At 32.5% G+C, this 26,330-nt stretch overlaps 1 protein-coding gene across 3 annotated transcripts in view; it reads right to left on the reverse strand.

Moving 5' to 3' along the window:
* The window catches only part of LOC114324547 (receptor-type tyrosine-protein phosphatase kappa), a 328,598-nt gene that overhangs the window by 89,819 nt on the left and 212,449 nt on the right, over window positions 1–26,330 (reverse strand). For all 3 annotated transcript variants that reach the window (XM_028272404.2, XM_028272405.2, XM_028272403.2), the window contains exon 4: window positions 7,800–7,887. In XM_028272404.2, the coding sequence (XP_028128205.1) occupies window positions 7,800–7,887 (88 nt within the window). The remainder of the gene's footprint in view (window positions 1–7,799; window positions 7,888–26,330) is intronic.

Raw genomic sequence — 26,330 nt, forward strand, 5'->3', positions numbered from 1 at the left:
TCTGTGATTTTGATGTACTTAGCCTTTTAAGGCTAATCAATTTTAATATTTGGATTTTAATAATATATTTATTTTCCTTCCCTATTAATACATTACAATATCATATCTTTATTAGTATTATTATACATTAATATTTTAATATTATACTATTATAATATTATTCATTTTTTATATTTAATTTTTTTTTCCTTTTTTGTATCTTTTTTGTTATTTTTTAGGTTTCGGTTTTTTTTGTTTTTTTTTTTCTTTCTTTTTGTTTTTTTTTTTCATTACGGTAAGACTAAAACCCGATTCAACATCTCGGAGGTTATTCGTCTTCTTAATGGTTCATGTTTTTTATATAATATACTTATTACAATGTTTTTACATTTTTTTTACAATATTTATATTCATCTAAATACAGATAGTTAACCATAGCTACTCATATTTTCAGTTTAATATTTTTAATATGTTCACATAATAAAATGGCCACTTGCCGCTTGTGGATTATTACTTTGATTTAATAAGAACTTTAAATTAATTGGATGTATCACATCCTTTAACTTATAGGTACATTTTGTCCAAAAAGATTTTTACTTGAGCTTGGATTAGAGAGCAATTTAATATTTGATGATCTGCCACTCATATGTAAAATGTTTTAACTTTGACGAATTTCAAATATGTACATTTTTACTAAGGGAAAGACTTACATGAGGTTTGACAAAATCAATACCATTAAATTTAAAATCCGGTACATCCTCTCCGGTGAATTTTTCGGCAGAAAACCTTCATATTTATGAAATTGTCGAGTCTGCTTTGATTTCCATATATCCTGTCAAGCTCCGGCTTGACAAAGCACTCATGTGCAGGTGTTCATTCGCACAACATTTTGTATTTTTGTGTTTATTTTTATATACCTCGGTTTAGCAGAGGTTTTATCAGGATCGACTCCTCATTTTGAAACTTTGTTTTAAAATCCCGGGTATACTTTATCCAATGAGGATTATTCTCTGTGTTTAGTTTGGTATTAAGTGTATAGGGCTTTGTTTAATCCATATACACTCACCGGCACAAAATTCCGCCACTAAAAATTTTTCATTAAGTTTGACAATTTATAACTTTATTATTTGTACTCCTATTTTTAGATTCTTGTATCAGTTTGTAGGTACAGTAAGGTCTCGTTTTATGCAGTGGATACGTTCTACAGAAAAGCGCATATAAAAAAATCGCATTAAGAAAGACTTGACTTGCATTGAGAAAGTAGGGATACGTTCCGTAATTTTCTAAAATCGCATAAAACCAAAACGTTTGTCCACCAAAATCTCAAACAAAATTTAAAAAAAGAAATAAGCAAAATAGACGTACGATATTGAGATGGCAAAAACCTCTTCTAATAAAAAATAAAACTTTACTACACTCACTTTAAACGTTCCAATGCAGAAATCAAAATGTGCTGCTAATAAAGCCGCGTCCTCAGTGGTAAATTTTTACGTGCGTATTGAACTAATAGTTTGTCGCAAAAATTTGCGACGCAAATTTAATTAAATGAGTAAAAATAAATTTCGACCACGAGTCAGTATTCTGTTAACCGAGATACAATAGTACCAAGCGGCGCCGCTAGGAGAACACTCCAACAATGCGTCTCAGATTACTTTAACGAAACATGGTCATTTTGTACTCTAAACCGAGTAAGGTATGAAAAAGATAAGAAAATAATCGTTTTCGTTTTGATTCAATTCGAGTCTCTTGCCATCCTCTGACACCGTGTTTCGGGGTCTACCCCTTCTCAAAGAGGCTATGCAAGTAGACTGAATTGAATCATAACGAATCCCCGTTACAGGACAGTCTAACCACACTCTGCTGCAAATATTTTAATATATGCAGTTCTTCTTCGTTTCGAGTTGATTCAATTCAGTCTACTTGCATAGCCTCTTTGAAAAGGGGTAGACCCCGAAACACGGTGTCAGAGGATGGCAATAGACTCGAATTGAATCAAAACGAAAACGATTATTTTCTTTCCTTTTGCAAATTTAATTGCTTGACCATTGAAAATTTGTTTATCGTTCGTTAACACTGCAAAGCTTATGCAGCGCAAATCCTTTTATCTTCGCTCAAAAACCGACAACCAATGGAGCATATAGGCGTTGTGTGCGTCGAAAATTATTGCATCCGATGTATGCGACGAACACGTCCACATTGGCACAATTTACCTCGAGCACGCAAATAACTGCGACGAACAGTTAGTTCGTTGCAAATTTTTACCAGTAAGGACGCGGCTTTATACTGCAACTTGAAATCAGCAAAATTTAAACTAGTCACTTATAAAAATGAATGAAGCACCTCTAAGAGAAAATTTAATTTCACACAACTACAGGTTATACCTTTCAATGTGAGACTCAGAATGATGTCATAGCGATATCATGTAACAAGTGGAATTCCCAAATCAAATTGCAAACGCTCACTTTACTGATATCTGTATGTGAATAGTTAGTAATATTAATTATAATAATAGTTGTTAATAATAGAAATTTTTGAATGAACTACAAACCGCACAACTTCAAAATCGCACTCAAAAAATCCGCATAAAAAGAGACTTTATCACATGTTTTGATGTAGTTTGTTATTATTCCGGCAACAAACATTTTTTGCTTAGATGGCATTATACGGGGGTGAATGGAAGCGTTCTATTTTCTCCTAACTTTAATAAAATTAGTGGAGAAATTGAAGATATGATTTTGTTTTATACTCCTTTCATATTATCTCGGAGGCATCCCTAATATTTTGTTTTTGAATTAACCGAATATATCTTTTCTTGTAAAAGCTGTAAATAAAAGCACTGACTTGAAGGTATTTTTAATTAAAAATACCAAACGCACTAAAATTACCAACACAAAACAAAATTAACAACAAAACAATTCAATAGCGGATATGTCCACCTCTCGCAGAAACGACTGCTCGCCATCTGGCATCAAATAAATAAGATGTGTTATCCTTGCCTGGGTAATAGCCCGATATTCCTCTACCAGGGCCATAACTGTAAAAAATTTTCTGGAGGCCTAGGATGATTTCGAATAGCTATTTTCAATTCATCCCATAAATGCTCGATAGGATTGAGCTCTGGGTTGCATGCGAGCCATTCTAAGCTTATCAATCCAACCTCTATTTAAGATATTTATGTTTATGAGTCAGTGTTTTTATTTACAAAAAATTGTGCAGCTCTTACAAAAAAGAGATATTCGGATATTTCAAAAAACAAAATCTTAGGGATACCTCCGAGATAATATGAAAGGAGTATGAAACAAAATCAGCCCTTCAATTTTTCCACAGAATTTTTTAAAGTTAGGAGAAAAAACAACGCTTCTATTCACTCCCGTATGCATCTAAACATTCCGTATATGTATTTGGAACCTAGGAGTTTTCTATTGGTTCGTTGCAGCACGCGGTCATATTTCAACCAATAGGCGGCGAGGTCCCAAACGCATATACGGAATGTTATTCGGTTCCAAATTCATATACGGAATGTTAATATTCGTACACCGAAAAAGATAAGTTTTTATTAGAGTCTGTGAAAAGGAGATTGATTTTAAAATAATTGTTACTGTATTATTAAATCAAAATAAACGATTATAGTATTTTTGGAATGTTATTCGGTGCGAAATTCATATACGGAATGTTAAATATTCGTACATCGAAAAACATAAGTTTTTATTAGAGTCTGTTAAAAGGAGATTGATTTTAAAAGACTTGTTACTGTATTATTAAATAAAAATAAAACAATTATAGTATTTGGAATGTTATTTGGTGTAATTTCATATGCGGAATGTTAAATAATATTCTTAGACCAAAAAGTAGGACTTTTTATTATTCAGTTAAAGAAGACTGATTTTAAAATACCTATTTTGTTAATGTATTATTAAAGACAAATAAAACAATGATTACCTATATGGAATGTTATTTGGTGCGAAATTCATAAATGGGATGGTATAGATTTGAGAGACATATTTCTTTATTTGACTAAAGTTTTGCTTTCTCAGAATTTTTAATCACTTGCACGTGTTGTTTAGTATGTTCAGATCTATTTCAGCTATTCAATTCAATTCTGTTGAAGTTTAGGGCTCGTACTCTATAAGAAACTCGTATAGAGTACGCTCGAGGGCTCGTTTCGTATCCCTTATACTCACTTCATAATGACCATTTTTAAATGCTCGTTACATAAAATAATATTAAAAACCAGTCTCATTTTAACTGGCTTTAATAAAAATCGTCTTTTTTGTTCCAAATAACATTCCATATACTATAATTGTTTTATGTTTATATAATAATACAGTAACAAGTATTTTAAAATCAATCTCCTTTTAACAGACTCTAATAAAAGTTATCTTTTTCGGTGTACGAATATTTAACATTCCGTATATGAATTTCGCACCGAATAACATTTCAAATACTATAATTGTTTTGTTTTTATTTAATAATAGAGTAACAATTATTTTAAAAACAATCTCCTTCTCACAGACTCTAATAAAAACTTATCTTTTTCGGTGTAAGAATATTTAACATTCCGTATATGAACTTGGAACCGAATAACATTCCGTATATGCGTTTGGGACCTCGCCGCCCCATTGGTTGAAATATGACCGCGTGCTGCAACGAACCAATAGAAAACTCCTAGGTTCCAAATACATATATAGTATGATGTAGTTAGACCCAAACCCAGACATCCAAAGTGAAAGTTATCCTCCAACACCAAATTGTTCTCTATGGTCCACATAATATTCAGAAAAAAGTCACACCATTTTGAGCGTCGGGTTTGGGGGGGAGAGGGGGGAGAAATCTGCAAATTCGTAGTTTTTTAAGTTTTTCGCCAATATTTCTAAAACTAAACGGTTTAGCATGAACAACCCTCTAAACAAAATTGTTCTACATTAAATTTGAAATAAAAAAGGCCCTATGCATAACGCTTCTAAAATGAACGGTTCCAAAGTTACGGAGGTAGTATAGTATAATTGGTCCAAAAATGGCCTAACTCAGACATCCAAAGTAAAAGTTTTCCTTCAACACAAAATTGTTCTATATGGTCCACATATTGTTCAGTAAAAAGTTACACCATTTTGAGCGTCCGGTTTGGGGGGGAGATGGGGGAGAAGTCAATAAATTAGTAGTTTTTTAACGTTTTTCGTCAATATTTCTAAAACTATGCTTTAGCGTAAGGAATGTTCTATAGAAAAATGTTCTACATAAAATTTAAAACAAAAGAGGTTTACAAATAATTGTTATAAAATCAACGGTTCCAGAGTTACGGAGGGTGAAAACTGGAGGTTTTCGATACTTTTTATATTTAGCGATTTCTCTCCCCTCTCCCCCCCAAACCCGACGCTAAAAATGGTGTGACTTTTTTCTGAACATTATGTGGACCATATAGAACAATTTGGTGTTGGAGGATAACTTTCACTTTGGATTTCTGGATTTCTGGTTATATCATAAATATTGCCCAAAAAATATAAAAAGTATCGAAAACCTTGACTTTCACCCTCCGTAACTCTGGAACCGTTGATTTTATAACAATTATGTATAGAACATTTTTTGTTTTAAATTTTATGTAGAACATTTTTTTTATATAACATTGTTTACGCTAAAGCATAGTTTTATAAATATTGACGAAAAACTTAAAAAAAAACTACTAATTTACCGGCTTCCCTCCCATCTCCCTCCCAAACTGGACGCTCAAAATGGTGTAACTTTTTTACTGAACAATATGTGGACCATATAGAACATTTTGGTGTTGGAGGAAAACTTTTACTTTGGATGTTTGGGTTAGGCCTTTATTTGGACCAGTTATACGATACTACCTCCGTAACTTTGGAACCATTCATTTTAGAAAGATTATGCATAGGGCTTTTTTATTTCAAATTTAATGTAGAACAATTTTGTATAGAACGTTGTTCATGCTAAACCGCATAGTTTTAGAAATATTGGCGAAAAACTTAAAAAAATACGAATTTACCGATTTCTCCCCCCTCTCCCCCCAAACCCGACGCTCAAAATGGTGTGACTTTTTTCTGGACATTGTGTGGACCATATAGAACAATTTGGTGTTGAAGGATAACTTTCACTTTGGATGTCTGGGTTATGCCATCTTTTGGATCAACTATACTATACTAATACGGAATGTTTAGATGCCTCACGTATAATGCCATCTACGCAAAAAAATTTTGTTACCGGAATAATGTCAAATGATACCAAACGATACATGTACCTACAAACTGATACAATAATCTTGAAAATCGGAGTACGAATAATAAAGTTATAAAATAGGAAATGGTTGAATGCTCGAATATATGAATTTTACAAAGGCAAAGGCAGATATCGAGCACTGAATTTATTAAATCTTGGCCCAGTATACTTTCGCTATCTAGAGTCTAGACCATCTTCAGGGGCATTTCGTCAATAAAGAGAAGGTATTGTCCTCGAATATCATTTAATATGAAATAGTTTTGTGGCAACTTAAATTAACATATAACTACACACTTAACAAAGGACAAAACAGATAAATTTGAGTGCCTGGTGAGGTTCTACATTTTTGCAAGATGAAAGCAGAATCATTTCTGAGAATTTTGTTCTGGGAAGGTTATCTATTATTTTGTCCATTAGGTATTAAATTAAATATGAAATGGCTAAGTGAATCGTCTTGACGGATTCAAGTGTTTATAACTATGTCTTCTGTTGTCAAATGTCCTACTCCTATTTTTGTTTTACATTATTTGTTAATATCGTGTACTAGGTTAATTAACCTGTGGTTTAGCCCTTTTTCTCCCATTATTTCTAACACGTCCTTTAATCGCACTCTGTCAAAAGCCTTGGTCACATCGACAAAAAAACTTTATACTTTACTAAATTAAACTAAACTTTACTAAACTTTAAACCCATTTTTTTAATTAACTACTACACGAAGAGAAACTCCATGTAAAATGTATTTGATAAGGGAGCACTGTATTTTAGTCTGACCACAAACCTTTATCTGATGTTTTCTAGATGTTTAATATTCGTGAAATAACCAAAACTTGAAAACTGTTTTCAACAAAAATTCAGCTTCCTTTATTTGAATATTTCAAGTGAAATAAAATATTCGTGTGAATTTTTTTGCATAAAATCGGTCCTGCTTTCTACACCTGCGTTTCCAGGGAAACGCAGAAAACCGCTCCGTTGTACCGGATCATCTTCTTTTCCGAGAATCGTGGATCGGGAGCCAAATTGGCCTGACTCGACTTTTTCTTAAATGATGCGATCCTGAATACCTAATGGTTTCATTTGCCTTAATCGTCCACAATTTTTCTTGTTTTCCAGAACAACGGGCTTCCGCCATTTGTTTTTCGGAATTGTAAGCAATTTTCTTAATAATGTCTTGTTAAATTCTAAGGAAACATTTTATTGCGGAGTGTTAAAGGATAAAACAGTATAAAATTGCTGGCAGTGAATAATTACTACAAAGAAATTAAATAAGTAACTGAAAACTGAAAAAAGAGAAAAAAAAACTGAAAACTTGTAATTTTTTACAATTCGGCCCATTTTATATCAATAATGGTCCGAGAGCTGTGAGACATTTTTGAGTAGGTATTTTAGGCAACCTGAATTTTTTTTTCAGGTGACAAAATATATATTTTGACAACGACATCCGATTTGGGCGTCGAAACGTTAATAAAATCATTTTTTTTTTAGTTAAATTGTGGCTTATTTCCCATTTAGAATAGGTAGTTGATTATAAAAATTCAACAAGGAAATAGCTTCAGAACAACATTAAATATAATAAAGGTAAAAATACTTACAAGGAATGCATCTTTGGTTTTGATTTTTTTCTAAATTACTTTTCTTGGTACCATGCCTACAGGAATGAGTTTCTACCTTAATGGCGATCTGTAAAAGAAGTTGAATATATTAGTTAATATCCAAAAAAGGTAAATTCAGAATCATTCATAAATAAGGTATTCATAGGCGCCCATACACACGGGCAGGGGGGGCCGTGGCCCCCCCCTAGCTTTTCGGGAAAGAAAAAAATTAAATTTATATTACATAAACGTATTTTTGTCAAAACAATATTGGATAATTTTGAGAGATAAATTGCAAACAACATATTTATTAATAACAAAAATTTACATATTGGGTAGTTATTAATAGTTTAACAGAAAATCTTTGTGTCTGCGACAGTGGTCTGTATGGAATGTGCATAATACACATTTCCCACAATCACGGTATGCTACTAACGAAAACATTGAAAGAGATTAGAGGCGTGGGAAACATATACACTGTAATTGACACCCAAAATTACAAATTAAATAAATAAATAAATAAATAAATAAATAATAGCTTTATTGTCCAACAGGTATCCATTTATAGGACAATTTTACACTAATTATAAACTAAATTTTAAATTTTAAAGAAAAGAAAAAAGAAAAGATAATTACCAAGTGAATTAAGAATTCAAATGAGACTTAGCCATTCTGACAAGTTGACTTATACTACAGTTGAATGTATCACAATAGTTTACCAAACAATTATAATTTTCACACATAACAAATATGGGGGAGTTTAATATCAGGTTTGTTCTAACTTGTGTAGTTCTGAACGTGGAAACATTTCTAACAGGATAAGAAGGTACATTAAAATTTATTTGTTTGAGAATATCGGGGCAGTCAATTAAATTATTCAGCAATTTAAATAAAAATATTAGTGAAGCACAATTTCGCCTCATTTCTAATGAAACCATATCTAAACTATTACACAGCTCACTATTTATGCAGCCTCTCTCTGGATATATGCCGTTAATCTTAAATGATAAATATTTCAAAAATTTACGCTGCACCTTCTCAATCAACTGAAGATGTGAATTATAAAATGGAGACCAAATTATAGACGCATATTCTAATTTACAACGTACATAAGAGAAATATAGTAATTTGACAGTTTTTATGTTAGTAATATTTCGGCTATTTCTGACTACAAATCCATATGATTTAAGTGCTTCAGAAACTTTTAAAGATATATGTTCAGTAAATGAAAGTTTACAGTCGAAAATTATGCCAAGATCTTTAATTTTATTCACATGTTCCAGTTCGCTACCATCAATAGCATAAACATAGTTTATACTATTATGTTTCCTTGAGTAACTTACAACTTTGCATTTATTTGCATTAAGATTTAAATAGTTTTCTTTGCACCATTCATGCACACCACTCAGTTCATTCTGGATAGTGTGACAATCATTGATATCGTTAATTTCTAAGTAAACTTTTAAATCATCTGCATAACACAAACAGGGTACAGAAATTTTCTCACATAAGTCATTAATAAATAACACAAACAAGAGTGGGCCTAGATTTGATCCTTGTGGGACTCCAGATGAAGGTATGTATTTGTGAGAGTTATAACCATTATAAGATACAAATTGAGTTCTACCAGACAAATAGGATTTTATGAAAGCGACAGCATCTTTAGAAAAATCAAAAAGGGACAATTTGGAAAGAAGAACTCCATGATGAATTTTGTCAAAGGCCTTTGAAAAGTCAGTATATATAACATCAACTTGGGATCTCCTATCCAACGCTTCAGATATGTACTGTGTTATTCCCAATAAGTTTGTAACTGTGGATCGATTAGCAATGAATCCATGCTGATATTGTGAAATTTGATTACGAGTGAAAGAGTATATACGATTATAAAGTATGATTTCAAAAATTTTGGATAAATTGCATATAATAGATATGGGCCTATAATTTTCTACACAACATTTTTCCCCATTTTTATAAACAGGACATACCTTTGATTCTTTCCAGATACTTGGATACTGTTTGTATAATAAACACAAATTGAAAATTTTTAATAATGGCTTAGTTAAAGCACCCATGCAATCTTTAATAAAAAAAGAGGGTATTTTATCAGGTCCAGAAGTCATCTTATTTTTTAATTTTTTGCTGGCTAGAATTATTTCAGTTTCTTGAACAGGATAAAAATTTAGACATTCAGTGTTGACCGCTAAGATATTATTACTGGTTAGTATATTACCTGCTTGATAAACATCATTAAAGTATTCAGCAAAGATATCAACGATATTTTGTGGTTCAGAAGTAGCAATGCCTTGATATTTCATTTCACTAGGAATCCGTGAAGTGTTATTTTTAGCATTTACGTATGACCAAAACTTTCTAGGGTTTACAGAAATGGATAATTGTATATTTTCGATGTATTCGTTGTATGCCAATTTAATTTTTAGTTTTGAAAGATGTCTTAGGCGCTGAAATTCAAGCAGATCAGAGTGGTTTTTATGTAAATTTGTTCCTGTGCTTAACCTTTAGTTTGATACAGCGAATAATATCGGCATCAAACCAAGGTGGATATTTGTGGCTGAAGTTTTTGTAGACAGGAACATACTTATTAAATAAAAGAAAAATTCTATTATAAAAACTGTCTACAACTTTATCAACTTGAGAAGATTCATCTAGAAAAGCCCAATCCGTTTCATACAATTCCCTATATAAATCACAAAAATTTGCCTTTTGAATGTTGTAAGTTACCTGGTCAGAACCAAACCTGAACCTAGACTCCTTTACAAAAATATTCGTAATATTAATTATAAGAGCTGGGTGGTGGGAATCTTCATAGACTAACGGGGACATGTCACGCATTACTTCGCAAGCAAAATGTGACATTATTAGATCTAGCGATCTACCTAAGTGATTTACAACCCCATTAAATTGACCAATACCAAAAGAATTACCAAAATTACCAAAATTAAATGAATTATTTATAATACTGCAAAAAAACCATATCAGCAAGAAATCCGATCTCTGATCGATAATCACTAATGAGCCATTTGTCTTTAACAACTGGTATAAAATAGTAATTATATTTTATATTTTGAAAAAATTCATACTGAAAAATAATTTTTAAAATTTATTGAGCATAGTCAAATTTTAGTTTGCAAAAGTATTTTTTTAGTAAGTAGATTATTTTTAAAGTGTTCATTATGATGAACAGAACAATTTTATTTAAATGAAAAACAGGCGATCTTTCATGATGCATGAGTGTTATATACAGGGTGTCCCAAAAGTAGCGGAAAGGCCGAATAATTCGCGAAATGAACATCGGATCGAAAAACTGAAAAATACATGTTCAATAATTTTCAAAAGTCTATGCGATGACACTAAACAAGTCCACCACTTCAACCCCTGGGTGTGGAGCGGGGGGTAACTTTAAAATCTTAAATGGAACCCCTAATTTTTGTTGCAGATTTGGATTTTCGTTGTAAAAATAAGCAAATTTTATTCGAGCCATTTTGCGAATTGTGGATAGATAGCGCTATAATCGGAAAAAACGGTATATCGTGATACCACAGCAAAATTTTAGAAACGGTCTAATATCTCGAGAAATATACTTCCAAATAAAAACTAAAAAACACGTGTTTAATATTTTTCAAAAATCTATAGAATGACACCAAACAGGATTTTTCATTCCACACTCCGGAGGTGGGGTGAAAGTTAACTTTAAAATCTTAAATAGGAACCCCCGTTTTTTCTTGCAGATTGAGTTTCCTCCTCAAAAAATAAGTAACATTTATTCGAACTTTTTTAGAATTGTTGACTTGACGGATGGCGCTATATTCGGAAAATGCGATTTATTTGCGCCATCTATCAACAATTCTAAAAATGTTTGGAATATGTGTGCCTTATTTTTCATAAGGATTCTATATCTGCAAAAATAAAGGGGGCTCCTTTTTAAGATTTTAAAGTAAAAACTTGGTTCGACACATACTCATTTACTCATGGTTAGTCTGCTCGCCAAAGTTGAAGGGAAGGCTTTGCAAGCATTGTATTCTTTTCAAACGGGTTTTAAAGAGAGGCCCAACTTTTGTGGTACCCATGACATTTCCATTTAAAAACTTGGTCTAGTGTTTAAATGTATGAATAATTCCTCACAACAGGGTTCAAACTAGGTTTTTTAGGTGGTTTAAACTACAGTAGACTCCCTCTATAACGAGAACTGAAATGGTGAATTAATTATCCCGTTATAAGCGGATCTCGTTATATCAAACAATAATAATAATGAAATTTTTTGATGCCTCTTACGTAGTTTATTATGTGTCGATGGTCAACCTGAACAGTGAACAATGAGACTTCGCCGCCATAGATTGTAAATTTCCTATAGTATTCAATATCGGTCGATAAACAGGCAGATGTTTATTACAGGTGGCCGAGTTTATTATAGCACTGGCCTCGATAATAAGACAGACGTTGGGCATTTCTATGTACAGGTAGTTAAGGCATTTATTTATTTATGACCATTATACAACGCTAAAAACAGGTAAAGACAAGTATTCTTCGATTTAAATTTTCCTCGTTATAACCAAATATGCCTCGTTATAGAGCGTTATAGTTCAATAGGGATTTCATGGGACACCTAATGTACCTCGTTATAAGCGAAACCTCGTTATATCCGTGTTCGTTATAGAGAGAGTCTACTGTATATATTGTCATCCGAAATATACAAAATGTAATGTGCAACATCTTCACGTTTGGCCCCCCCCTAAAAATTTTTATATGGGCGCCCTTGGGTACATTCCATGTCAAATCACTCAGGCAAAAAATTTTGGATCTCCGATTTGTCTGAAAATTGGTATATAGCTTCTGCGGGACGTAAAAATAAGATATTTAAGGTCAAAAAATCTTCTTCTTCTTTTTTTCTCAAAATGTTATTTTATGCGATTTTACAGTGATTTGGTGTTTATTTAAACAAATTTGCATTTTCTGTCGTAAAGTATCAATGAAAAACAAAATATTTTAATAGAAAGGACTCAAAAATGTCATTATATGGCATTATAACAAGTTATTTTGAATCAAAACAAGTTTTTGATCAAATTTTATAGTGTAAAAAACGTTAAAATACCGTTTTTTACATTTTCCTCCATTCCCAAAATACATCATCATCGATTTGGCTTAAAATTCGCCCACAGATAGCCAAAAGATAGGACTTTAAGTGGTTAGAAGGATTTGAATTATATTACAATACCAAAAGAGTTACATGCAGTAATATCAGACTCAAAAGTATATATTAGTCCAGTCGGGATAGAATTTGACCTTGAATGCCGAGCTGCCCAAAATTTTATTTTTCTGATCTTTAGGGGAGTCAATAGTAGCCTAAATTTAAAATCACGAATGAATTCCTCCGTTACGTTAGCCGCCATCTTGATTTTAAAGGAGAACCTGTTTTGCTCAATATCTCCACCATTTTTAACTTTTCGACAAAAATGGTAGGAACTGAAATTGTTCCAAATAAATCTTATTTACAATTATTACAATTTCTTCTTAACAATTTTTGTCGTGAGGTCGATATTTTCGAGTTAATTGTACTTACAGTAGACGCCTATATTTTTGACTATAATATTGCATGTAAATTTTTTGGTATTGTAATATAATTCAAATCCTTCTCACCACTTAAAGTCCTATGTTTTGTCTATCTGTGAGCAAATTTTCAGCCAAATCGATTATGATGTATTTTGGGAATGGAGAAAAATGTAAAAAACGGTATTTTAACGTTTTCTACACTATAAAATTTGATCAAAAGCTTGTTTTGAATCAAAGTAATTTGTTATAATACCATATAATGACATTTTTAAGTCCCTTCTATTAAAATATTATATTTTCCATTGATACTTTACAATATAAAATGCAAATTTGTAAAAATTAACACCAAATCACTGTAAAATCGCATAAAATCACATTTTGAGAAAAAAAGAAGAAGAAGATTTTTTGACCTTAAATATCTTATTTTTACATCCCGCAGAAGCTATATACCAATTTTCAGACAAATTGGATGTCCAAAATTTTTTTTGCTCCAAAATTGAGAGATTTGAAATGGAATGACCCATAAACAAAAAATTTTGGGATAACTATACGAGAAATGTCCGAACTGAAAAAGTTTTGGAGGTGTGTGCCAAGATATAAAATAATAAATCTCCATATATTTGGCATTGTGCTAAATGTAGTTTTAAAGGTCGGTTTATGGTTTGTTGTATATCTATTTTCTATATATTTTGGCAAAGTTTTCTTATGTACCCATGGTCCATCTGGTCTGGTTAGGATTTCGGACCATTTGGTTGGTGATTGTCCTCTTGGTCTTTTTCCCGGAACGTTTTTATAAACAATTAATATTTTTAAGTTGTCGTCACCTCTGCAAACTACTTGACCAAAAAACTGTAGAATTTGATACGACATTTTGTCCACAGAACTTTTTTAATGTAAAGTTGATTACGAATGGAAACGTTTGTCCGGTGATGCCGGTAGAAAAAGAAAAACCAATTGGAAAAACTAATCTGCCTTTATATAAAGAACACGACAGATAAAATCAGCCCGGTTCTAAGGAAGAGCAAAATAGAGATTTCGAGGTTTCACCTTTCATCAGGAACACTTGTAGCTCGAACTTAAATGACCTGATCTTCATTTATATGGCAGTTATAAGGCTGCCCCTGGGTAACTGCCCGGGGCCCCCACATTCCGGGGGGCCCCACAAAGCCTCAAACTTAAAAAAATCGCCACATTATTCACATAGAATAAGTTTTGTCAATTTGCCAAGTCACGGTCATCATAAAGTAGAAGATATATGTACTTAATTCTCTAATGACATTCTTACAAGAAGATGATATCGATTTGAAAAACTGAAAACTGTAGGAGACAGTCCTATGACAACGTATCAGTTATGAGTGGAAAATACTATGGTGTTCAGGTTTAAATTAGATAACCTAATAATAATATATCTTGGCGTTGTAAATTCCGTATGCCGCCGACTCTCTAAATTTAGTTGCAAAAGTTGCAACCGAGTGTTGTTCTGCTGCCATAGCATTCTTTGATTTATTGGAAGGACTATATGACCTATATGTATTTTTTACTTCCTCTACATTTATATAGATACAACTTGTTAATCGAATTTTTAAAAGCGTCTTTATGAGAGAGAACAACGCCGACCGTGGCAGTATTGTTTCTGAAAGTGTAAATACTAGTAGATAGTCATCAAGAAGTGACGCCGCAACGGGCGAGAAATTGACTACGGCCCTACGGCTCCACGGGCGAGAAATTGACGCTAGCAGTAGCAGTAAAATGAACTTAAGGTTCCGCGGAACGGAATGGGAATAGCCGAACTGAACCGACTACGCACAAGTCCTGTAGTCGGTATAGTTCGGCTATTCCTATTCCGTTCCGCGGAACCTTAAGTTCATTTTACTGCTACTGCTAGCGTCAATTTCTCGCCCGTGGAGCCGTTCGCTAAAGGTTATAATCAGATTAACGGAGCGTTATCCGAAATTTGAAACAGGAATATATGCTATATTTTTAAAAATGAAATCTTAGAGAAGACAAGCAGCACAAGTCGTATTCTCCAAGATCTAAATATTGACCTTAATTCAGAAGTGGCGGCACTTTGACCACTTAAAGAATTCATAATCTTTTAAGGAATATTTCAGAGCCTGAAATGGCAACATCAGAGAAATTTCAGACTCAAAATTGTATCGTTATTATAGATCACTTCATTCCCTCTTTAACTCAAAGGCTTTCTGCATATGAATCCATTAATTCCAATTTTAGATTTTTACAGTATTTCAAAAATTTAACTTCCAATGAAATTGAACCTCACTCACTAAAGCTTACCGACATTTATAGTAATGATTTAGATTATAGATGGGATGAAAACCTAGGTGTCGAACTGGTATAATCTGTAGAATTTTTTAATTCATTAAAAGAGGAAATCGGCTCATCAAATATAAAAATTTCAAATGTACCGACTACTAAAAGAAAAGAATGGGAATTATGTGTTTCCAAACGTTGTGGTAACACTTCGTCTGTTTAGTTCTTATGCTAACTAACTACAGTGGAGAGAGATCATTCTCAAAATTAAAGTTAATTAAAAATCGATTTCGGTCTATGATGGGCCAAGACCGTTGCAATCATCTCTCTATAATGAGCATTGAACACGTTGTCTTAAAGCGACTAGACATGTCCGACATAATCATGGAATTTTCAATTGAGGCCCTTAGAACACAAGGAGTATAAGTGTCAAGTTTTGAGAAAACTTTGTTCAAAGTTCTATACAAATTTAAAAAATCTAGGTAAGCACTACTTAGGATATTTTCAATGACATGTCATTTTTGATCATTTTATTGTTAGTTTATGTAGAAAATTTGAAACCACTATGTTTTCTATGTGTTTGGGAGTCCATTTTTGTATTTAAAACCTAATTTTCTAAAATTGTCAATCATACCCTTTGTGTTCTGAGTGCCTCAACTAAAGAGTCTCGAAATATACCCGGACTTTAACTTAACCATATGTTTTAATATGTTTATTTTTAATATTTTACTGTAACAAGATACAGCTCTTGTATTTTTTATTACTTAAAGATATATTTATAAAAGTAGATCAACATTTTTTTTGGATACTTCTCTTCATGATTTTTTTTTATTTCTAAACTTTAATTTCTAATTTCCAACCTGTAGTTGGCTGTTTACTCTATACCATGGTTATAAGAACAATTTTTTTAATGGTAGGAGGGAGGGCCCCACACCAATTCTGCCCAGAGGCCCCCACTGCCTTAAATCCGGCTCTGAGCATAACATACCTGCGTACGCTAGTAGACCCCTATATGAAGTAACCAGAAGCCAGGAGACGATGTAAGTAATAGCCTTCTATTCCGACAATACATCACTGCCATAAAAAAAATATCATGATTCAAAAGAATTAAAAGTTTAGGGCAGCTATGACTAAAAAAATAAAAACTTTACACAACATACATGCCGAAGTGTAAAATTAAACAATATTATGCTTTTTAAAAATACGCTTTAAGGTTTTTAAAAATAAAATGCTAAAAAATACATTTGAACATTTCGGTACCCCGTATATCTAACGCTATGTTTCTCCCTGTTCTGTTGGAAAACTGACTAACCTAGTTGATCCTCACTTAAAACACATTTTAGAGTGTTATTTTCAGCAAGCCGTACATTCAGTAATTCCGATTGCATTGTATTTTCCTATTGTTACACAATAACGTTAATCCCATCAAGCGAATGCGCCCACATCCCTGTGCTTCTAACTGCTTTTTGTATTTGTTGGACAGCAAAGTGTTTCAAATGTAATTGCAGCTACTTTGTTACTTGCGCAACGCCTGAAGTGTAGCGTCAATCAAGGTAGGTGAAATCTGAGTGAAGTTTCCACTAGAAATATGAAGTAGGATTTCATTAGTACAGTAAACTCTCTCTTAACGGACACCTCTCTTCGCCGGACACCTCCTCTATACGGACGATTTTTAAAACAAAAATTATTCGGCCATATATGAACCTGTACCCTTTAACTCCCTTCGACGGACACTCCCAACAACGGACGCGGACAGTAAATGATGTGTAAATGCGGACAGTAAATGAAAAAAAAATAACATTTTTTTCCAAATATTTTACAATATAAAACTTTATGTATATAATATATTTATTAAATAAATATTTTTAAAAAATAAAATTTTATAATTTTAATGTTTTATAAATTTTTATAATTGTAATGGTAATAAAAATCAAATGTTTTTGTTGGTTGGTGAAAGAAATGCGACACCAGGAAATTTTTAATTGTGTTTTGACTGGAACAGGGATTTAAAAATTTTAACCGAAATGTCTGATTAAGCATATGTCCAACAGACGTCGTTGTATTTTTATGTGCTTTCTTAAAAAATTTATTTTCGGATTAAATTTCATAGCAAATTTTGTGTCTAGTTTTAAATTTTTTTTAAGTTTGAAAGAAAAAGTTGTTGTGGTTCATTATGGAGAGAAGCATAAGTTAAGTGTTAGACAGTTAGCTGAAAAATTTGGAATTGCAAAATCTCAAGCCAGTAAAATTTTGAAACATAAAAGAGATTTAATCAATCAGTTTTCTGAGAACGGAAACCTGGAAGCGAAAAGAAAATTTTTGAAAACCGATGGTACTACATTAGACCTATAAATAATTGTTTTCGATCGATTTTGTGAACTTCGGTCTTAGTCCTGTCGCCAGGGGGGGTACAACGGCCTACTGTATTCAGATGGACTTAACAAAGATTTTTTTATGTATTTTGACCTGTAGAACACGAATTTTTTGGGTAACAGTTGATCCGGATGTCGATAAGATTGTTATAAACCAAGAAGTTGAGGAATCACATAACAGCGATTTCTTGCAAAAGAAAACATTTTTTTGTATTTTTTGGGCCTTTCTAACCAAAAAATGTTCCTACAAATTTTTTCGTAGGATGCATAGTTTTCGAGATAAACGCGGTTGAACTTTCAAAAAATCGAAAAATTGCAATTTTTGAACCCGAATAACTTTTTATTAAAAAATAAAATAGCAATTCTGCTTACCGCATTTGAAAGTTCAAGTCAAATTATATCGGTTTTAATTATTTGTATTGCTAAAAATTTATTATTGTATTGTTAAAACAAAGCTATAAACACCTAGTGCTTGAGTGATGTTTTCAATGATTTCTCATTTAAAATCGAATGAGTAGGTAGAGGAGGTAAAAGTGCAAGCGGCGCTATTTCTACGTAGCATGCATTAAAACGCATGTATTAGGCACGGGAAACACTATGTGTTTATAGCTTTTTTTAAGAATCAAAAAATAAATTTTTAGCAATGCAAATATTCAAAACAGATAAAATTTTACTTAAACTTTTAAAGGCGGTAAGCAGAATTGCTATTTTATTTTTTAATCAAAAGTTATTCGGATTCAAAAATTGCAATTTTTCGATTTTTTGAAAGTTCAACCGCGTTTATCTCGAAAACTATGCATCCTAAGAAAAAATTTGTAGGAACATTTTTTGGTTAGAATGGCCCAAAAAATACAAAAAAATGTTTTGTTTTGCGAGAAATCGCTGTTATGTGATTCCTCAACTTCTTGGTTTATAACAATCTTATCGACATCCGGATCAACTGTTACCCAAAAAATTCGTGTTCTACAGGTCAAAATACATAAAAAAAACTTGGGTAAGTCCATCTGAATACAGGAGGCCGTTGTACCCCCCTTGGCGACAGGACTATCTAAAATATACCTGTTTCTGGTAAAGTTATTCAAGAAAAGGCATTAGAAGTTACAAAGGAACTAAGCGTTGATATGAAAGCTTCTGGTGGATGGTTCGAGAAATTTTGTAAGCGACACAATATTTCCTTCAAATCTGTATGTGGCGAAGCAGCTGCTGTAGATTTATTAGTAGTTTTTAACTGGAAGGAAAAACTGCTCATTTTAATGACAATATATGGTAGGGGAGCCCAAGCGGGGATTTTTGCAGTTACTCGAGCGCGTCAGATTAGCATATGGGAGAAACCTGATACCCTGCAGATGTACCTCTACCATATATTGGCTCTTAACACAGGGGAGTTCGTTAAGGGGGGCCCGAAAAACAAAATCTATCCTTAAAAAAACTCGAAATTGTCAGATTAAGATAAGGTAAGTTAAGTACATGCAAAAGAGTGTATATTTCAAAAATCTGACGATTTGAGCCGGGCGTAAGGAGGTGGGTGAGTCCCAAAGTTTCACAAGAAAAAAGCGAATATTTCGCGAAATAAATGACAGATCGAAAAACTAAAAAATATGTGCTAAATATTTTTTAAAAATCTGTCGAATGATACCAAACACGACTTTCCACGGAGAGGGGTGGGGGGTAAATTTAATATTTTAAATACGAATCCCGCAATATTTAGCGAAATGAACATCAGATCGAAAAACTGTAAAATACACTTATTAAATATTTTTGAAATATCTATCGAACGGCATCAAACACGACTCCTCGCGGAGGTGGGGTGGGGGGTTACTTTAAAATCTTAAATAGGAGCCCCCATTTTTTATTGCAGATTTGGATTCCTTACGTAAAAATAAGTAACTTTTATTCGAAATATTTTTTCGAATTATGGATAGATGGTGTTATAATCGGAAAAAACGATGGTGGGAAATGGAAAATTAAATTAAAAAATGACAAGCGCCCACTAAAATGAAAAACTTTACTTAACTTTTTTTGGTTTTAGGACCTACTCTTCACAACCCAGTAGGTCCCCATAACGCTCGAGTGACTGCACTATTAGCATACTTTGCTCCCCTACCAATAGGAAGGTAATCTCCGCGAAACATTATTAACGCAGATGAGACGGGATTATTTTTTAGAGTTTAGAGCATTACCCAAGAAAACTTATACCCCGAAAGGAGATAGGTGGATTGGAGGTAAGGCTTCTAAAGATAGGATCACAATTATATTTTGCACCAATATGATATTTCGATAGAAGAATGTAGAGAGAAAATCGAAAAGTTCAATGATCAATGTTTATAGACAATGTTGCGTGGTCATCCACAACTTGTGTTAGGTAATATTAAACTAGTATCTCTTTTTATATATACAATATACATACATACATGCACTTATTTTAAAAAAATGTCAGTTAACATATTTTTTTTCTCTTCAACGGACACCTCTTTTAAACGGACACTATATGCGGAACGATTACTCTCCGTTCAAGGGAGAGTTCACTGTAGTATAAAATTATTCTTCTAACGAAAAGCGGCAATAATTTTGGTACATTATTCTCTGTTTTTATCTTAATCTTCCTCAGTAAATTGTTTAAGCATAGGAGTGTATAATCTCTTATTTTCTTAAGCCCGGAGTACTGTCTACGTTCTGGCCCTCGGCTACCTTCGATCTGACCATTCATTATGAGTTAAAAGAAGTTATATTTATCTTGTCTCATACCATGACCAAGATTTGCAGTTTTGGTATTTACACATACTGATTATTTATTCTACTTACTATTTACACTGATTTGTAACACATATAAGTACTAAAAACATGGCGGAAAGAAATTGAAAATATCAATTAAAACGTAATTTTTTTGTCAAATTTGGTAGTTTAAGGTCGCTGATTACAAATTTAACATTACTTTTTTTTTTAAAATGCCGGATCCAATATCGCCGAAAGAAATTCGAAAATTTTATTTTAAACGCATATTTGTTTAAAATCTTATATTACGAGGAACTTTTGAAATTGCTGATTACCAATACATTTTCTTTATCAAGTACAATATTCAGAACCTATTACTTATGTGCAACCGCCCATACATACTCAACCATCGCCAGAATCATGTAATATGCGTCATTTCCCACTTTTGTATTCAAACAACTGTCAGCAATGCATAGGCAGTTATAGTCAGCTGAACCAAAGTGATTATGTATCTTCTTACTATGTATTTTAAGATTAATAAACATTGGTCGCAGAATTATGCAGAATTTTGTACTTTTTGAATGTATCTTTACAAAATTTTGATTATTTCAAGTATATTTTCACTATTTATGCATTAACAAATTTAAGGCATTTATTGTTACCATATCTTAAGTTAATTTACACCTTACATTACCACATACTTAAAAAAGAAAAATTTGCGTTACAGCGATAAAATTGATAAATTACAAAACGTTTTACAGCGTTTTCAATATACACGTTCTTTTTCACTTTCTCTGACGGCCAAAGTAACCTCAGACATGGCTCACTTGTTTCTGGACTGAGCTATGAACCAGAATACATCCAGTCTGATCATTATAGCTGCGTATTACGACTCTACGATAGTATTAGTCCAGAAAGCCACTGCGCATCCGCTAGGAAAAATATTCTAATTCGGATTTTTTGCACAATCTTACTCAAAAAGGACTCCTTTTAACAAATTTGCATGTTGCCAGGACCAAAAGGTGGTCGAAAATTCTTTAAACGTTTTTTTTTTGTTTTTTTCCTAAACTTATTTTTTTTGCATGGAAAAAAGTTTTTTTTAGGTTTTCTGGATCATTCCAAACAGAAAAGGTCTTTAGCGACTTTTCTCTAAAAATGATAGTTTTTGACATATAAGCGATTAAAAATTGAAAAATTGCGAAATCGGACATTTTTAACCCTGGAAAACTATGTCAAAAACTGAAAATTTTAATGCTGCCAAAGTAAGTAACATCTATTGATGAAATCCCGAAGAGCTTTTTGCAATGCAATATTCAAAACACCTTTGTTTTTTAATTGCTAATCAAGCGTGCGCGACACTATTTTCCACCGACAGTATGGTGCAAATGAAAGGAATAAATTCGTTATTTCGTAAACCGGCGCCTTTAAGGAAAAATCCCGAAACAGGTCGATTTTTATTTTTAAGTTATGATATTTTGGCATATTTGGTATACTAGTGACGTCATCCGTCTGGGCGTGATGACGTAATGGATGATTTTTCTAAATGAGAATAGGGGTCGTGTGGTAGTTCATTTGAAAGGTTCTTCAATTCTCTATTCAGTAATGTAAACATTTACATAATTATTTATACAGGGTGTCCTTCTACTTCTTTTTTGTCAAATAATTTAATTTAATAAAAATTTTTTGGACACCCTGTATAAATAATTATCTAAATGTTTATATTACTGAATCGAGAATTGAAGAACCTTTCAAATGAGCTAGCACACGACCCCTATTCTCGTTTAAAAAAATCATCGATTACGTCATCACGTCCAGATGGATGACGTCACTTAGTATACCATATATGCCATAATATCATAACTTAAAAATAAAAATCGACCTGTTTCGGGATTTTTCCTTAAAGTAGCCGGTTTACGAAATAACGAATTTATTCCTTTCATTTGCACCATACTGTCGGTGGAAAATAGTGTCGCGCACGCTTGATTAGCAATTAAAAAAAAAGGAGTTTTGAATATTGTATTGCAAAAAACTCTTCGGGATTTCATCAATCGATGTTTAAAGAATATCTACCTACCTTGGCAACATTAAAAGTTTCAGTTTTTCACATAGTTTTCGAGGGTTAAAAATGGCCGATTTCGCAATTTTTCAATTTTTAATCGCTTATATGTCAAAAACTATTATTTTTAGAGAAAAGTCACTAAAGACCTTTTCTGTTTGGAATGATCCAAAAAACCTAAAAAAACTTTTTTCCATGCAAAAAAAATAATTTTAGGAAAAAAACAAAAAAAAACGTTTAAAAATTTTTTGACCACCTTTTGGTCCTGGCAACATGTAAATTTGTTAAAAGGAGTCCTTTTTGAGTAAGATTGTGCAAAAAATCCGAATTAGAATATTTTTCCTAGCGGATGCGCAGTGGCTTTCTGGACTATATGAGAGAACAACTTCATCAACATGAAAATCCCTATATAGGGAATTTTTCTTTCACCTCATGACCACGTTTTCAGCATTTGGAACCACTGTGCGTCGAATGGCGACGGGTAAAATCACTAGTTAAATATAAAAGTTCTAAAAAAAACGATAAAATCCTTTATAAAAGGTAATATTGGCTAACCACCAATGATTATGAAAGGTATATTTGTTAAAATCCCTATACAGGATACATCACAGAACGGAACTAGTTTTCGATCGGATGACCGATCATCATCAGTGTTTACGTGAATCTAACATGCTAACCACCAATGATTCTCGTAAACACTGATGATGATCTCGTAAACACTGATAAAACTAGTTCTGTTCTGTGATGTAGCCCTGTATAGGGATTTTAACAAATATACCTTTTATAAAGGATTTTATCGTTTTTTGCAATATATGGTATACAGCCAACTACAGGAAAACTTTTACCTCGTGGATAAAAGTTCTATTTTGTAGATAATTTGGACCATTCTATTACAAATTAGGATTAATTATAAATTCATTATAGATAATTAAACTATTTAACTATTTTATTTAGTTTAAATTAACAAATGTTTTGTTTAATTCTCTATACGTATTACTTGTAGTGCTGTCGACGATTTAGCATACTGGAATCAATTTGGGACGACGCCGACGACGCGACGTTATCCTCTCGTTGATAAATCTATTCATGAAGGCTTGTTCATTTAGATGAGATTTAATGTGTTGTATGTTATCTAATGTTCTCGGACCGTCTGGTTATGACGGTTTGGGAGATATATCTATGATTCGTAGTCGGCGCAAATGTTCTGCCGACAATGGAATAATCCTACAGGTATTAAAGGATTTTTCTGAATTATTGCCGGTCGTAGTGTCTATTAGTCACTATACTGTGATTTTTGAAAAATGTTTTGAGTGAAATTACAAACATGAATAAAACAGATAATCTATACGTCCTGTTATGTAAATGCTGATTGAAAATTGAACTAAACGGGTTTTGTTGTAGTTATTTATTAGTTTCTATTAGTATACATTTATCAGTATACCTATTAGTTTAGTATACTTAAAACTGAGTAATATTTCATTGCATTCAATAGACATAGGTGCACATATAATTCAAACTGAACCCTTCTTTCAGTGCGTCAGTTATGTATATACTTCGCGATAACAGCATCTGGTGACCCACATGCCAAGAGTTAAGAGTAGCAGTGACAATTGTAATAATCATAGCTGGCGTTACAATTCAAAGTGAAGAAAAAACCCAAACCCAAGAGACACGGCGGACTCTTGTTTAAATATTGATTTTTATTCTGTTAAGTCCACAACAAAGGCGTTTATTTTTTTTACGCCGTGTTTGATTTCAATCAACGATACATTTTTTAGTTCTTATCAAGTAACATTCATGGTTCTTCCAGCCGGATTATGAACATTCCTTCTGTGAAAAACTGCAAAAACGTCCAACTGGACTACTACCAATGGCGAAGTTGCGGAAAATACATGAGTGTTGATAAAAGAGGAGAAATTATCTTCATTAATGTGGAAGTTAGGTCACGTGATCGACCTGATGCGCGGTAGTGATGGTGTAGATAAAGTCTGTAAAGTCTATAATAAAGATTGTACAAAAGTATCAGTACTCGTTTTTTTTTCAAAGTGTATACTTAGTGTATTTGAAAACATTTGAACAGTTATGTTGGCAGTGTTTACCAAGGCGGGAATCATGTTGACGCCCATATATATTTTAAAAACTTTTAGGTATACTAGTCCTAGAAGTATGATAGAATTATTTTATTTTTAAATTAAATAAACGTATTCAGTATAATTCAAAGAATACTCAATAAAAAATTCAAGGAAAAATATTGAAAAATAAGCCAACGGTGGCAAATTTTTAAAGACACCTCGAAAAAAAAATGGATTTTGCGGTGGAAATCCGAAATTATCATTGGATCATGGTAAACAAAAAATTTAAAAAGATTTTATTAGCTTATATATTTTTTCGAGATAACTCTGTCGAATTCTTTTAGATATAACGATTTTTGGCTTTTTGGTATCACTCAGACTTCAAAACAACGAAATTTTTTGCACAAAAACGGGCGAAAATCAACACATTTATTATTCTTAAATAAAAAATAAGCATAAAACAAAAAATATATCGACAGCGTTACCTCAAGGAATGTCTAAAGAAAATATGTACAACATTCCAGGTGGGTTGGTTAAGTAGTTTTTGAGTTACAATGTCTACAGGCTTTGAAAAAAGCAGTTTTGAGAAAAACGCTTTTAAAGTATTGTCAACTTTTATTTTCAATTTCTTTTTGTCTGTCAAATCGTAAAATGATGCACACCGTAATATATTTTTGAGTGGCGGAGTAATTTACAAAAGAAAATGAGTACAGCTGTTGACCGTTGTTCATTACCTTTAAGCATGCTGACGCGAACCTACTGCAAAGCGAGTCGAAGATAGGGATATTCAACACTATCTCCCTACCTTCGACTCGCTTTGCAGCATCTTCGCGCCAGCGCGCTTGAGCGTAGTGAGAAACGGTCAACAGCTGTTCTCATTTTCTTTTGTAAATTACCCCGCGATTCAAAAACATATTCCGTTGTGCATCACTTTACGATTTGACAGACAAAAAAAAAATTTAAAATAAAAGTTGACAATACTTTAAAAGCGTTTTTCTCAAAACTGCTTTTTTCAAAGCCTATAGACATTGTAACTCAAAAACTACTTGACCAACTCACCTGAACTTTTGTACATATTTTCTTTAGACATTCTTTGAGGTAAAACTGTCGAGATATTTTTTGTTTTATGCTTATATTTTGTTTAACAATAATAAATATGTTGATTTTCACCCTTTTTTCTGTAAAAATTTCGTTGTTTGGACTTCTGATCGATACTAAATAATCAAAAATCTTTAAAACTAAAAGAAATTTGACAGCGTTACCTCGAGAAACTCATAAGCTAATAAAATCTTTTTGGACTTTTTTCTATCATGATCCAATGATCATGAACTGCGGAAATCCTAACCGAGCTAGTAGCAGCATCAGAACGAATGGGGTTACATATAAATCGAAATAAAACCAAATTCATGGCGACTAACACAAACACAAGAGCTGGAAATGTTGACGCAGATCTAATCATCAATGACCAAAACTTCGAAGC

Source organism: Diabrotica virgifera, chromosome 8 (assembly GCF_917563875.1).
Source record: "Diabrotica virgifera virgifera chromosome 8, PGI_DIABVI_V3a".
NCBI lineage: Eukaryota > Metazoa > Arthropoda > Insecta > Coleoptera > Chrysomelidae > Diabrotica > Diabrotica virgifera.